The following is a 14,986-nucleotide window of genomic DNA, read 5'->3' on the forward strand; positions in this document are numbered from 1 at the left end:
TACTCTTAGCTGAATACACTGATACATTTTGAAAGTGACATTATTGACAATGAAAAGCATCAGAACCTGATGAAATCTTCTCATTTGTGCAATTACCTCTCAACTTAAAACTGTGCAACTTATTACCTATCAAATATTAAGTGCACTATCAAAGCACTTGATATGTATACATATATACATAACTTAGTCCCAATCTATCAATATGTTCTAAATTTGATCACCTTGCAGTCGTAAAAATGTGCAAAGATTCCATCTATAAGGTCTCTATTCTGTACATTTTAGCAATGTAAATGAGACTTGCAGACATCAAACATTTATGACTATACTTGCTTCCAAAAAATTGTAAATTTTGGATAATATGGGAAACGTTGATGCTGTGCATTAGTTTTACTCTATACGTAAATGTCACCTTGAGTAAATAAGTAGTCAAGGAAGTATAAATTACAGAAAAAACTACTGTAGTAATAATTACAGAGCATATTAATAAACAAAACTGAAACATTTTTGAGTTCTTTGGTCATATATTGGTAAAATTTATTTTAAAAGCAGAAACAAAACCGATACATTTGTCCACACACACAACACGCATAACACACATTTCACATATAAGTATCAACATCTTACATTTCAGATTCTCAAATTCTGTTACCACATCAGTATTTAGCTTTATTTTTAATAAAGACTTCCATTAATTTATTTTAGATAGTGTTAAAATAGAAGGGTAATACATTTCTAGAAACTGAAGTTGTAAAAAAAAAAAAAAAGCCTGTGAAAGTAGAGCCTTTAAGCCAAAAAAATTAAGTGGTAACATAGCTAAAGATAGTAAGATTGAGATTGCACCCATACTTTTATGGAACTCCCCCTCCACTTAATATTGTATTCATTTGAAGTGAAAACGACTAAATCCTGAGAATAATCAAACCGAACTGTGTTCTACTATTAGAATACAACGAACGTATTCTCATGCTGACAGTCACATACAAACTGTTTCATCCTTACCCTAAACTAGCAAACTTGGAATATTCCTCTCCAGCCATTCCAAACTTAATATTCTTAAGACCGATTATTTCTTCCCACCAACTCAAACATACTCTTTAAAAATCTTAATTAATAATTTCATTTTGGTTAATATGGTAGATGTTTATTTGTGCAATTCATTGCCATAAGGGGTACATGGCAAAGATTTCTAATGTCAAAGTGCCCAACAGATACATTGCATTGTTTTAACATCTACTACAATCATTTGGTAATGCCATGTCATGGAAGACTGAAAGCTAATGGAAAATCACCAAGTACTGCTTCTTCAAAAAAACCTTTGAATGGGGTTTTCATCCTTGCTGTAACTAAGTGGCATAACAATATAACTTTACACAATATATCTATAGTAGTCTCCAACGTGAGATGAAAAACATGTATTTAAATAGGAATATATCCAACTGTAACCCTCGTTGTTTATGTATCACTTGTATGTGTTTTTTTTTTTTTTAATGTAAAATTAACACAGTACATGGAAGTATTATATAAGTCCTTAAAAATCTGTGGGTTCTTTAGTTTTCAAGATAGTATTTTAGTATTATTGAGATTAAAAACTGTTGGAGTTTATCTGCATACTGGTTAATTCAACTTTCCATCAAAATTGTTGACTGAGTTAGTGAAAAACATTCACTGTGTGCAATTTTCTTGTACGTTGTAGTATACAATGCAATATTCAGCTTTATTTTTTCTACTAAATTTATTACCTATGCCAAACTCAATTAACAAAACAAAGAAAACAACAGATAAGAAAACTCTTAAGACAATTGCAGTAGCATTAATTTTGTATAAAATGTATTTATCTTAAACTGTCATTTCTACCTTCCCCCTGCCTTCAGATTGCCAGAAATATGAAATACTCATCTGGTAATGTAATGGCTAATAAGAGGTATTGCTACTGTGAGAGAAATGTAAGAATCAAACACTCTCCATTTGTATGCATTTGACTATAAGCTTTTTAATGCCTTCTAAGTATCATTTTATTGGTAGTAGGTACGCATGTCCACTCAAACTTTCAAATAATTTTATAAAAAGTTAGAAAAATATACTCAGTATTTGTTGCATAACCTTCCTATATTCACCCTATCATACATGAATCTTACAAAATGCTTTAGAATCATTTATTAGTTGCAAAAATACCAACCACTGTGCAGCACCTGGAGAAAGGTCTTTGTGAGAATGTACAATCCAGTATTATGTGATCTTGAAGGTATTTCTCTTCAGGTTTACAGCTATGTGTTTTCACAAGTAAATCCAATAAATATTCAATACCATGTTCATATGAGCATCCATGGATACACAGACCTTTCCTGATTTCATGCTAAATCCTGAAGAAGAGCTGGTGATGTGAAAAGTGACTAATTCGGCTTAACTAAGTGCAACAGAATAAACTCCATGTTTAATTGTTACCAAGTTACCTTGCAACAAGCTGACAGTGTCTTTTTAAAAATTTTCCTTAAAGGGCAAAAACGTTTCTGATATAATTTTTTGATTATGTTTTTTTTGATGCTCTTTGTGATCCAGTTAAGCGATGACATCATGGGTATCACTGTTGGGTCTTTGGCGTATAGTCAGTGGGGGCAGAGGCTTTCCATAGAAATCTGTATAAGAAATGCCAGAGAAGAACAAGACATTAATCTCTCATTTACCATCTCCCTTGCTTAAAGGATGTTTAAATAAAGTAAATTCTTGCTTCCTTAATGAAAGCTAGGTAGCCTACAAGTTTTGAGCTAATTCCTACAAGCAACTTTCAGACATAATGCTAATTAATGTCTGGAGGTATATTAGCCAAAAGAGGGTTTAATTACATTTTCTTATACATGCATCAGCATTTGCAAGATCAAGCCCAAAGGTGATCTGTAAACGTCCCTAAAAATAGGAAATGAGACATCCAAAGAGTACAAATAACAACTTAAAAAAATGAAGTATCAAAATTTGAATATTGCTGTAGTGAAGTCTGCATTACAGTAAAGTTTTAAGTCGCAATAATGTTATGCAGCATCCAAAATTTCGGGACCATTTATGCATGGCGTTTATCTTGCAAGCCATACTAACCTTCTAAAAGAACTATATTAAGAACTTATCTGACAGTGCAACATTTCCTTTTGTCGATAAAGGAGTTTAAAGTAGTAAAATTTTTCAAGTCAAAGTTATTAAGCACACCAAAAGAGAATAACAAGTATTGTCAAAGATTTGTAATTGATATAAAAGAAAAAAAGCCATGCAGACTGGTACATGCAAAGCATTTCACAAGCAAAATAATACGATGAAAGATGGTAAGAGAAAACAGGTAGAAATCAAGAAAAAATAAAAGCAGCTTTTTGAGGCATTCAAATCTCAATTTTGTTTATGTAGACAACAACCTCTTCTCCAACAAAGCATTGATGGCCTGCCAACACAAAATTCAGCTTTAATAAATCATAATTTTCCACAAAATACATTCCACTTGTTCTACATGTGCAATAACTTGTGTTAAAATTGCATTCCTGAACTAAAATTAACAAAAGCAAGCAAGTTGAATTACATTACTCTAAGAATATGTGTATGTCTGTGAGATCAAGGTTTTAGTTACCCTTACATTTAGTCAGTAAAATAATAACACTTTTATATTAATGCTGTAAATATTTTGATTTTAATAGAGCTCATTCAGTGTTACAGCAGCATGTGAAAAGCAACAAAACTGCAACAAATGATTACGGGGTAAATGAAAACCTGTACAATGGATGTTTTTATTAGTCGTTTCTTGAGGTCTAGCAGATGACTTTAGGACTGGCAGGCAATTTTACCTCCTATAATGAGAGAGGTTTATCATTCTTGCAAATGTATCCTCCAGTGACAGTAAATAGACACTCATTACCTAGTGTTGTGCTAGAATCATTAGCACAACTGGAAAAATTACAGTCTTCAGTGAAAATAAGTGTATAATTAAAGATTTTTATAATTGACTCTACAGCCTGTTAACTCTGCCTAAACATCCAATGCAATGTTCTCTGCTGAGAATGACACAATAATGACTCAATATATATACTAAACAGCCTGCTCACCAACACTTCAATTTTCCAGTTTGCACTTTAAATCATTAAGACAGATCTATGTCTCTGAGGAGACCTATCATTAAAACACAAACCTTTGGAGGTTGTCTCAACCTCACATTATTTTTATATATTTATTTCAGCAGCAAGATCTACCCCAAATCTGTGACACTTCAAAAGAGAAATTTTAAAGGCAAAACCAAAGGAATATCTGCTATCCTAACTGACAAAGACCTGTACTAGAATGCATGGGAATACTGAGAAACACCTGTTCCTGTGCTTTTAGCAGAAATCAACACTACAAAAAGCCGTATCTGTTTTGAAGGTTAATGGGGTTGATTTACATTGAGGAGCTATCAACTGTTTCATTGATACACTCTTGGACACAGATTTTGGTAGTATTCCTGAAAATATCCTCCATGCATAGGCAAGGCTCCTTAAACTTTTAAAAGCAGACTGTTAAATACTTTTTTCTTTCCTTGCTTTTATGGACAGTAACAATTTTACCTGCAATCCTGACTAAAGCATCTGCTACTGGGCATCCTACTGGAACTGAGTTTATTGAGTCTGGTCTATATGAAGGTAGGTACTCACGTGCCCTGTATACAAAGACTTTTCAGCCACTTGGCCAATAACAGTTTGTCAAAGAAAACTGCTCAACAAAATGCAGTATTGCTATAGAAAACAGTGCACTTCAGAGAATCCAAAAAACCCACAGAAAAAAAAAGCATTACTAAAGTCCCAGATAAAGGAAAAAAAACAAAAAAAATACTTCAAGCTTTCCCTGCAAATTGCGCCTTCAAGCCATTTATATCAATTAATCATGAAACTAATACAGAAACCAGGCCTTTTTATTCCACAGAGGTTGAATGCCTGAAACACTTTTAAAACCATCTTTACAGTTAATTTTGGGCAATGCTGTGAAGAAAAAAAAGAAAAAAAAAAATCAAACTAGATATATTGCACTGCTGAAGGGACAGCCAAAAAGAAGTTGGTTTTCAAAAAGATGTAATTCAGGGAATATTCTATAAAAATTGATCAAAGGTAGGCTCTCAAATGGTATGGGTAAAAAACCAACTGCTTTAAGCAAAGCAAGTAATAGATGTTCTCTGATATCGTGACCTAACTAAAGGTTTGACAACGCTGGACCATGCATTTGAAGAGCTTTTTTCATTTATAACTTGTGCTTTCCCAATAGAGGTTTTCCTGCTTTCTCAGGATTTTCTGTATCTGTGTGAATCTTGTGAGTGTCCCAAAATTCCTGAGAAAAACAAATCTCTCTGCAAAGCACAGGCCATGTCTTGAATTCAGCTGCAAAGTTCTGAGCATTTCAAGTTTCTTCTGATTTCAGTGGTTACACCTCTGGTCAAGAGGTCATTCCCTTACCAACATCTTTTCCATCATTAGATTCCAAAATACTTCAATTATTATCCTTATTTTACAAATGGACTAAATTAGCACAGATCTCAGGTTACTAATTTTCACACCTGCAAGTGGGGAACCTAGCTGAAGTGATTTTTTTAATCTTTGTCCCACCTGTGCTCTTGCTACAAAATGCAACATCTCCCCTAGGCACAGGTAAAAATTGAGTACCACCTCTTCCATTTCTTCCCCTCCCTACCTCTTCATCTGGCTTTTCTTTCTTGCCGACTTCTTTCTATATACCTTCAAAAGAAAGAGCAAGATGATTTTATGATTAAGACTACAAATTACATTTTATGCACATGAATTATGCTCCTGTAAAAAAATAAATATCTAGATTTTAGAGATCTTAATTCCCCTTTAGGCATTTTTTGATTCTCTGGCAGAGAAGCTCCATGTTCTGTTGCTTCAGAACTTCAGCAAGTATGTGCACATAGTGCTGTACTACGTGACAGTGGTACAATCAGTTCGAGTCAGGGTTAAGCTCAAGGAGCATTACAGCCATGCTGAGCTCCTTTCCCTCTCAGTTCCTCAATTCAGGTTATCTCTGTTCGATCTGTATTATAAGCGTTCCCATTGCTTTAGTTTGGTTAGTCTTCTCTCATATTACTCCAGATGTCTCCACATTCACTTGGCTTTACAAAATTTGAAAAATAAAAATGTAAGAAAAATGAAGAAATTATAATCTAAAACTGACAAAAAGATGCAATATGAGCATATGAAAAACAATCTTCTATCGTCTTCCAAAAATAGAAAATAGTCATTACTGAAGAGAGAAATCAAGAATCTGACTAGTAACACCTTGACATTTCCAGTTATTAAACTTAAGCCTCCTATCAGTTTGTGAACTTTTAGGGACACTGACCCTTCAGGCAAAGCAGCAGATCTCAAGCTTTATCACTGACACCCCTCCTTGCAGACCAATAACAGAGTTTTCAGTTGGAAGACTCACTACTTCTGCAATCAAATCTATGTTTGGCTTTTTATCATAGCTGCGATTGCAGCCCCTCATTTGGAGTTGCTAACATAATGCATTTAATTCAGAGGTGCCCATGGGTCTTTAGATTTCCTTCTCACAAGAAAACACCCCCAAATCAATGACAAATATCTTAGAGACTATGCTTTTAAAACCATATGGAAACAGTAGCAGTGGGTAGGAGAAATTTTAGTCTATTTCAAGAGGCAACACAAGGAGTCAGCTTACACACAGCAAATTCACGTGGATGTGGGCTGTGGTTCACAGAACTAGAGAAATACGCGGGGCCTCTTCGGGTTCAGTATTTTGAAGCTATTAGCACTTCCAGATCAGATCATAAGATCAGTGTGGAAACAACGAGGCAGCGTAGTGCAGAACCAGCCTGGATGTGGAAGAGCCACTATGGATGCCAAATTAATAAACCCCGCTGGATGTCTGCAGTCCTGCTTAGGTCTTTTTGCAATATCCTCTGCTGAGTACCTCAAACTTCTTCCAGTATCCAGGTAACCCAACTCCTGTCCCCATTGCATCAGATAATGATGAGCCATCTACATATGGACAATGGAAATATACTTTGAAACTTTCATTTTGAATGCAATATGTGTTTGGACTCAAAGTAACTGGTCCTTTTACTCTGTTATACGGCAGATTATAATATGTAAATGCATGCTGCTGTGCAAATAACTTCAGATCATTAATAATTTCTGATATCCTGTGCCACTTTAAACTTTATATAGGAATCTGAGACAACTTTTTTTTTCGTAAAAAAATAAATAAGACTTGAAAAATCAAAAAGATGCTTTCTACTAAGCAAAGGGTTAGCTTTCGGTCAATGAAAACTGGCATTAAGAAATCAAAAAAAGATGAAGACTGAAATGAATGTAGAAGTGAATGAACAATGGAGAATGCTTTAAAAGAGTACAAAACCCAAAATATTTTCAATTACCAGCATGATGCGTTTCACCAAGAGGCTCAAGTTTTCGAAGTCTATTAAGTTTGGGAGTTCCCCAGCCAACTAAAGGAAAACAGAGACAGTCAAAACATGACATGACTGCACTTAATTCTGATGAAATGTGCAGAAGCCAGTTCTCTCTGGGACAAAGCAAAGCATTTAGAAATGCCAGGACTATGTAATATGTTGCACATATGGTGAATAATGATCTATTCCCCCACAGAATAGATCAAATTAACCCTGCTGAAAGTTCGTACCATGAAGTGGCAAACTGCATCAAAGATTTTGTACAGAGTAAGGTTTAGTAGCATATCTCTATATGAAGACCATTCCAATTTCATCATTCACAGATGAATATTTTAAAGGACTAATAACCACAAATTGAGACATCAATTATCATTTGTTAGTACACTTACCTGGTGGAAGAGCTGGTGGTGGTGTAGGATTTTTGGGAACAGTGTCCTCTGCATTAACAGGTTCTACCCTGTGGCCCCTTTTTAATTTCGTTTTTTTATTTTTTTTCTTACTGTTATCTATGCCAAACAGAAATAAAGCATTACATATCATACAGTCATATTCAGAGAATATCTTAGATCATCCTCTAATACAGTTACTGAGGTGACATACATCAGTGTTTTCAGTCCAAACTTATATACAAAATTATACGAAATGCAACATGTACATAACATTTTGCTACAGAAAATAAAACATAAGCATAGAATATATGCAAATTCAATGTTTTAATAAAGAAATTCAACTTAGCTTGGTACTAATAGAAAGTGAACCACATATGTGATTATGATAAAAATGAACCTAGTTTCAGCTATGGTATCAGTCACACCAACAAACACACACTTTTTCAAAGCAGATTTTCCAATACAATAACCTAATGGTGTATTTTAATATTTTCAATAGACTAAATTGACGTGTGGTATCATGAAAAACAACAGAGGGAAGAACTATGTGAAAAATAACACTAAATGACACACTAAAAGAAAGCAGTTTTACCTGAGTCAAGGCATTCTGAGGCTTGCTGGTCATTCTCTTCTTCATGCTGCAAAAGCTGTGTAGTTGTAGAGTTGCACATTTCTAGTCTACTATCATTTGTGTTTTGGCTACTGCTACTTGATAAGTGCTGGGCACCCATTTGTTCCTGCTCTGTTGGCGATTTCAAGACAATCGTAGCCTTTTCAGTCTCCAATTTTTGCCGCTTCTTTTCAATTTGTTTTTCATTCTAACAAAAAGAATTTTTTAAAATAACTTATAATACTGTAAACTGACTAATAAGACAGGTAAGTTATTTTAAAAAACAAAATATTCCTACAATATTTTTCTGCCCCACATCTAGCTTAGAAAATATTTCCATGAAGAAATTAAATTTCCAATATCATGTCCAGAGGAAGGAAAACAAAAATAAAATTAAAAAAAAAAATTAACAGCAAAAGAAATTATATTTATGTTTATAGTTTATAGCCTGTTTTTTTGTTTTCTTTTTGGTCATATGACCAAAAAAACACTAGCTATATAAACAACATCAACAGTCCTGCACAAAAGGTTAGAAAACCCCTAATTCTTCCTCTTCAATGATCTTTTTTAGTATTCTTCAATGTTTTAGTTAAAACAAAATATATATGCACAGAGCTTATGTATCCAGAAAGCGTTACCATGATTTGGACAAGTACCAATTGTGTCATACAGACTTGATATCACTAAATCACCATCTGTGCAATACTCACAGCCATACCCTTCTCTTCTTACTCTGTATGTTATTATAAAGTGTATGACTGTGCATGTAGCTGACTTTACAAGATATATGGATATAGGCACTTTCATCCTGGAGAGAAGCAAATGTTTGAATTACTTACTGGAAAAGTATCTGAGAGTTTATGTGCTTCTTGAGATTATGTTATCTCAAGTCAAGTGAATAAAAAAATATGGTACAACAAATAAGAACTACCTGAGCTTACAAACACAGGTTAAGGAAACTTTTTATATTAATATGCTATTTGTATTTCAAAGCTAAGAAAACTTCTCAATTGTCCCAGTTTTCAACAGAAAACAGGTTATGCTTAGAAAGTTGAAGTAGCTTGGGAGATTTATAGGACTCACTACATCACTAAAACACTTTGCAAGAAACAAATAGACCTTGAATATTTTCCACTCCTGAATATCCAATAGTTTAATTAGGAAATATGTTGTCAGTCACCTGCTTATAATACCTTTTTTTTACTATGTCTACAAAACTTTTTGTCCCCAAATCAACAATAGGGGATTTTCTTAATGTGAAAGCATTGATTCAATGCACACAATACAAGACTGCCAACATTAGAAGAATTAAATAAAATAATGCTATGCATACAGACTTAGAACAATTCTTTTAAATTAACCACTTCTCTCATTACCTCTCAGACATTTGCTAGTGGTAGGTCTAAATTGATTCAGATTTCCACATATTTCATACCTCAGAGATTACAGCAGATATAGGCTGGAAGGGGTTTACAGAGTTCCCAGGCTCAGGGTCTTCCTCATCAGGTACACTTCTTCCTTCTTCTTTTTCCCTTTGTTGTTGTGTTTATGTTGTTGTTGTTTAAGTGGTTTTGGGGATAGTTTGTTGGTTTGTGGTTTTGTTTTTTTTTTTTTTTTGGGGGGGGGGGGAGCGGCAGGGGGGAGGAGGAGGGGAAACAGGAGGGATGAACAAAGAATTATAAAGAAGCCAAGACATGAATTTTACATAATAGGGAACACTTATTAAGTCATCTAACTCATCCTTCAATTTATGCCAGCTGATTTTTACAATATGCTTCTGTATTTTGAAAAACGTTCTACAGAAATCACAATGACAGCTAGCATCAATAAAGCACAAGTATATATTATGGCAGCAGTAGAAACACATGCTGCTATGTGCCAGAAAGTTCAATCAGCACTTCAGGAAGTAGAAGCAGTTTCTGAGGATAGGATATGTGACAGAATACATCTGTAACTGAAAGGTTTTGATTGTTCAACAGTATACTGAAATTTTCACATTGGTAATCTTTTATAACAATTGTTTCAAAGTATTCTATTTTTTTTTTTTTTTAAAAAAAAAGAAATCTACATGGTGAGAAACCATACTATCTACTATTTTTAATAAACCTCTATTTCTATTAATTTTAGATTCTTCATAATATACATAAGGGAGAACTGGTACCAGACTGTTCAGTTTATGTAATACCAGTTAGGGAATTATATTTGCTTTAACTAAGCTCAGAAAAGTTCAGAAAGACACATAATGCTCTTCCATACATACATTCTCATTGCACTAGCACTAGTTATTTTTTATGTACCAGATCTCTATGTAAGAAATGCAAAGTTACTAACTGTTAAATACTGTATCGTTAATAGAGTATATGCTCATCACATACTTTTCACCAATAGATCTGATGACACTTTTGCATAGGAAGTCACTGTTACACCTACTTTACAGCTGCAAGTACTGAGAGAGGAAGTATCCTCGTTATTCAGAAGCACAGCTGGGAATGAAAAGGAGGTCACTGATCTACCTATGAAAACATACCACTTGGAAGGAACGGCCAGTGCTTTATTAAAACTTACTGGCACTGTCTCTCTGTTTTTTCTTTCGGAACAGGATGATTGATACCAACATGTTGTAGAGGAAATGCACTTTGAGAAAACATTCAGGGAAGCAAATGTGAACAAAAAGCAGTCTGTGGAATTATTAAAACGCAGAATGAAACAGAATTACACTTGAATCAAAATTAACCCGTTTTTTACAGTAAGAAATTGATTTGATGCAAAACACCAAAGTGAGAGTTAATGCCATCTCTTATATCTGAAACAGGCCCTCAGCTACAACTAAAACCAGCAGAAGTTACTAGTTAGCTCTCCTCTAACACACAAGAAGTTTAGTAGAACTTTTAAATCTTTAATCCAATTCAGACTCAAACAATTCTTCCAGTGAACAAACACAATCAAGATCACCAATCAGGCACAGAATATATGGAAAAATGCCCATATTATCAGACAATCTCTTTGAGACATGTTTCAGTCAGTCCTCTCTCGATGTGGCGTAAACCCAACACAATCCAACGGTCAGAGGGTTTTGTCTATGCAGAGACATCTGGCAGACTAACAGCATATGAATTCTTTTATGTTTGTGAAATATGCATGAAGACTCTGTCAAATTCCAAGTGCTTAAAATATGCTTACATAATGTCCTTGCTGAAGTAAAGCAAATCAGCAAGAGTACAAGCTAAGACGCTTCACGGTAGCTTCACAGTTCCTCCTCACATTTGCAGAGACATGCAAATCTCTGCACATATAGGACAGATGTGGGGGGCACGGGTGCTCAGTGAATTTTTTAAGAATGCTCCAGTAAAATGATCCACATCAGCCTCTAATAGGAAGCATGGTGGGCTGCTGATGACCACAAAGGGCTCTGAAGGGAAGTAATAAATCACTTGTCCTGCTTCCCCTCCCTGCATCATCTTAAATCTCACCTGAAGTTTATTAAGCATAGTGTTGAATAAAGTTTGACATCTAGGCTTTGATACTCACATATGGGTTACAAAGTCTAACTTAGATAAAATTTATTTTAGAACACACTTGAAGGTAACTTAAGATTAAATGACAGGATTTATTTATTAGGTTAGCCTCCTGTGAAGTTATATTAGCAAGGCCAAATTTATTTCACAACTACCTTGCAATTCTCATTCATGGTACATTTCCAGCATAGAGTGAATAAAATAAAGGGGATGAACCAGGCAAAAACTTGTAGGTCTTAAAGAAAGGCTCTAGCATTCAGGTTCATACGTTTAATACGGAGACTCTTGGCATGCAAGCTTTAAATCCTTGATAGCTCGGTTCCCATAAGGTCTATGTACAGGAATGCATCAAGTATCTTAGAGAAAGGGAAGAAAGGGAGGTAGAAGAAATTACAGAGACAATACCTTTCTTCTCGTATCCTTCTCACTCGCTCAGCTCGTTCTAGTTTCTTCTGTTCTTCATATGCTTTTTGTTCTGTAGTGTCTCTTTGGATGCGCTCATTTAAGGCATCAAAATCTTTTGCTATGATATGTAGAAGCCAATATAAACCCTTTTTTATTGATTTATCAATTTTCTTCCCACAGCCCATGATAGCTGAGCAAGGTTCCTGTAAATATAAGGAGAAGAGGAAAATTATTTGGAGTTCAGAACATATTCCTTGACTGAAAACAAGAAAATCAGCCAAACAATTACTGTTTACTGTGAAGCTCGCAAAACACAGAAGTATGGGAAATAAAACTGCATTTAGGTATTCTATAAATTTAGATGCTTCTTTTTTGCCAATATACAAATCACATTAGTTCTAACAAATTCCATTATTTCCAGTCCAGAAAAACATGTTTCCATGTCTATCTCTAGACATCTATACACCGGTTACATATACACACAGCTGTTACATATACACCTGCTATATATATATGTATATTTATACACCATACACATCCATATCTGTGCATCTATATAGAAATGTGATTTATCAACCCCAAATATTTATGTTCTGTTTTGCTGCTGATTTATGAATAGTCTATGCCATATTTATCTAGTAAAATGGAAAAAATTAGGTGCAAGAGAATCAGCTTAGCTTCAGTTCATGAAAGAAATGTTTGACTTGTTCATAAGCACCTCGGGGATTTAAAAAATCCTGTGTGAATTTGTCAGAAAAACTGCCAAACCAATTTTTTAGATCAGAACTAGATTGTGGATAGAGGTGAAGCAAAATATGCATCTTGATCGGAGTAAAACTGTTGTCATGATATTCTCATTAACGAGCAAGAGAAACATGATCTAGGCAAATCTATTGGAAGATAGGTGCAAAACTCATTGCTAAATTAGTTTGGAATACTTTATCTAGCTTGGATCCAAGAATTCAAGGAAGAAGATTGACTGGAAGGAATCAAGAGGAGCACAGTGAGAAAAATCAGACACAATTGGTTATGAAAATACATCTGGTAAGAAAACATTGAAGGAACAGAAGTGGCTCTCTTGAGATGAAAAAGCTTCAAGGAGATATGGTAATTGCCTTCAAAAATATAAAGCATAACTGCAAATAGAAGAATAATAATTTGCTCTTCATCTTTAATGTCAGGAGGACAAATATAATGGGCTTTAACTGGAACAAAAGAGATATGGCTTGATTCTAGCTTAGAACATGGAAAAGGACAAGATGATCTACACCAAGATCTCTTCAGAACTATTTTCCAGAATGCTTTGGAGCACTGCATGGGTCTTTAAGTTCTTCTCTGAATAATAATTGAATAGATCCAGCTATGTATTTGACATGAAGAAATGATATTTCACACTGATTGTGTTCAGGATTTGTGTTCATGAATGAAGGAAGATTAAAAAAGACTAACTTTCCAATGTTAACACCTAAAAAATTCTCTATGTTATATCTTAATTTGACAAGCATTTAAATGGCATCACAGTCAGATATGGTATGTACAATTTACAAAAGAAAAAAAAAATTCTGACGTATAATGTCCCCCCCCCCCAAGTGCCAAATTGAGTTTGCATTTTAATACATTCCTACTTTGTCTAAATTAAGGTTCAAATATGACTGTTGTTCACTATGAAATACTACAATACTCTAGCAGAACCTAATCAGGGAGAAGATGCATAGGCAATAATACCTTGTTTCTCCATGAAAACTAAGATAAAACAATAGACAGCACTGGGGCAATTTTCTTCTTGGTCTGAACCAAGACTATTGTTGCTGTAGTTCAGTTATAAAAATTTAGAAATATAGAATATACAGACTCACTAAACAAGAAAAAGAGGAAGATGGATTTCACTGACACTGTGTGACACTGAGACAAACAACTCCTTCTATCTCCTTTAATATTTTGTGGGGAAATTCAAAGATCCAGAAAAAAACTAATTAAAAGAATAAGAACAAACAAAAGGGCTTTTGGTTCTTGCCTAATTTTACTTAAATCTTGTTTCACAATACCCTGGTTTAAATTCACCCCATGAAGTCATCATATTGAAATAACTTGGGACCATGTTTACCTTTAATGAGCCTATTAAAGAAGCTGCCCATTTAAGTACGTAAGACTCTCAGCTGATTTCAGCTAAAATGACTTAAGAGAATGTGATCTGGTTCCTTTGTTGATTACACCCAAGATATAAATGAAGAACAAGAACAGCATTTTACTGGAACATATGATAAATTAAGTAATTCTAAAGTATTGGAAAAATACACTAGAATCTTTCAGGTCTTTTATATTATAGAATGCTTTGAAAGAAAATTTTTGTCACAGAAGTTCCTTGGAAAAAAAAAAAAAGGTGAACTTGCAATTTTTATGATTTCTACATATGCATAGTGCAAAGTAAACCAACTGAAGAAAAGCATTCAAAGAGCCATGACATAATGAACATAGCTATGCCCTGCTACAAATGAACTTTCTACAGAAAATAATAGCAGTATGTATTACTCTATGAATTTTGCAACTCTCCCTGGGGAATTACAAGTCTTTTTTTAAATTTTAAAACCCAAATACCAGCTGGACTGGTTTTGCAAAATTGGCTTCT

At 34.2% G+C, this 14,986-nt stretch overlaps 1 protein-coding gene across 7 annotated transcripts in view; it reads right to left on the minus strand.

Annotated features, from left to right (window-relative positions):
• Positions 1 to 501: 501 nt before the first annotated feature.
• Positions 502 to 14,986, minus strand: part of ARL13B (ADP ribosylation factor like GTPase 13B) — a 49,404-nt gene continuing 34,919 nt past the window's right edge. For 4 of the 7 annotated variants that reach the window (XM_042788984.1, XM_042788988.1, XM_042788983.1 and 1 more), the window contains exons 6-11: positions 12,361 to 12,563; positions 9,876 to 9,972; positions 8,423 to 8,648; positions 7,831 to 7,947; positions 7,409 to 7,477; positions 502 to 2,633 (exon numbers count right to left, since the gene is read on the minus strand). In XM_042788984.1, coding sequence (XP_042644918.1) covers positions 2,557 to 2,633; positions 7,409 to 7,477; positions 7,831 to 7,947; positions 8,423 to 8,648; positions 9,876 to 9,972; positions 12,361 to 12,563 — 789 coding nt within the window. In that variant the 3' untranslated portion in view covers positions 502 to 2,556. Of the gene's footprint in view, positions 2,634 to 5,685; positions 5,730 to 7,408; positions 7,478 to 7,830; positions 7,948 to 8,422; positions 8,649 to 9,875; positions 9,973 to 12,360; positions 12,564 to 14,986 lie in introns of all 7 variants that reach the window. The other 3 variants (XM_042788985.1, XM_042788989.1, XM_042788986.1) reach the window with 3 other exon arrangements.

This window comes from Tyto alba, unplaced genomic scaffold, assembly GCF_018691265.1.
Source record: "Tyto alba isolate M040663 unplaced genomic scaffold, T.alba_DEE_v4.0 Super-Scaffold_14, whole genome shotgun sequence".
In the NCBI taxonomy this organism is placed as follows: domain Eukaryota; kingdom Metazoa; phylum Chordata; class Aves; order Strigiformes; family Tytonidae; genus Tyto; species Tyto alba.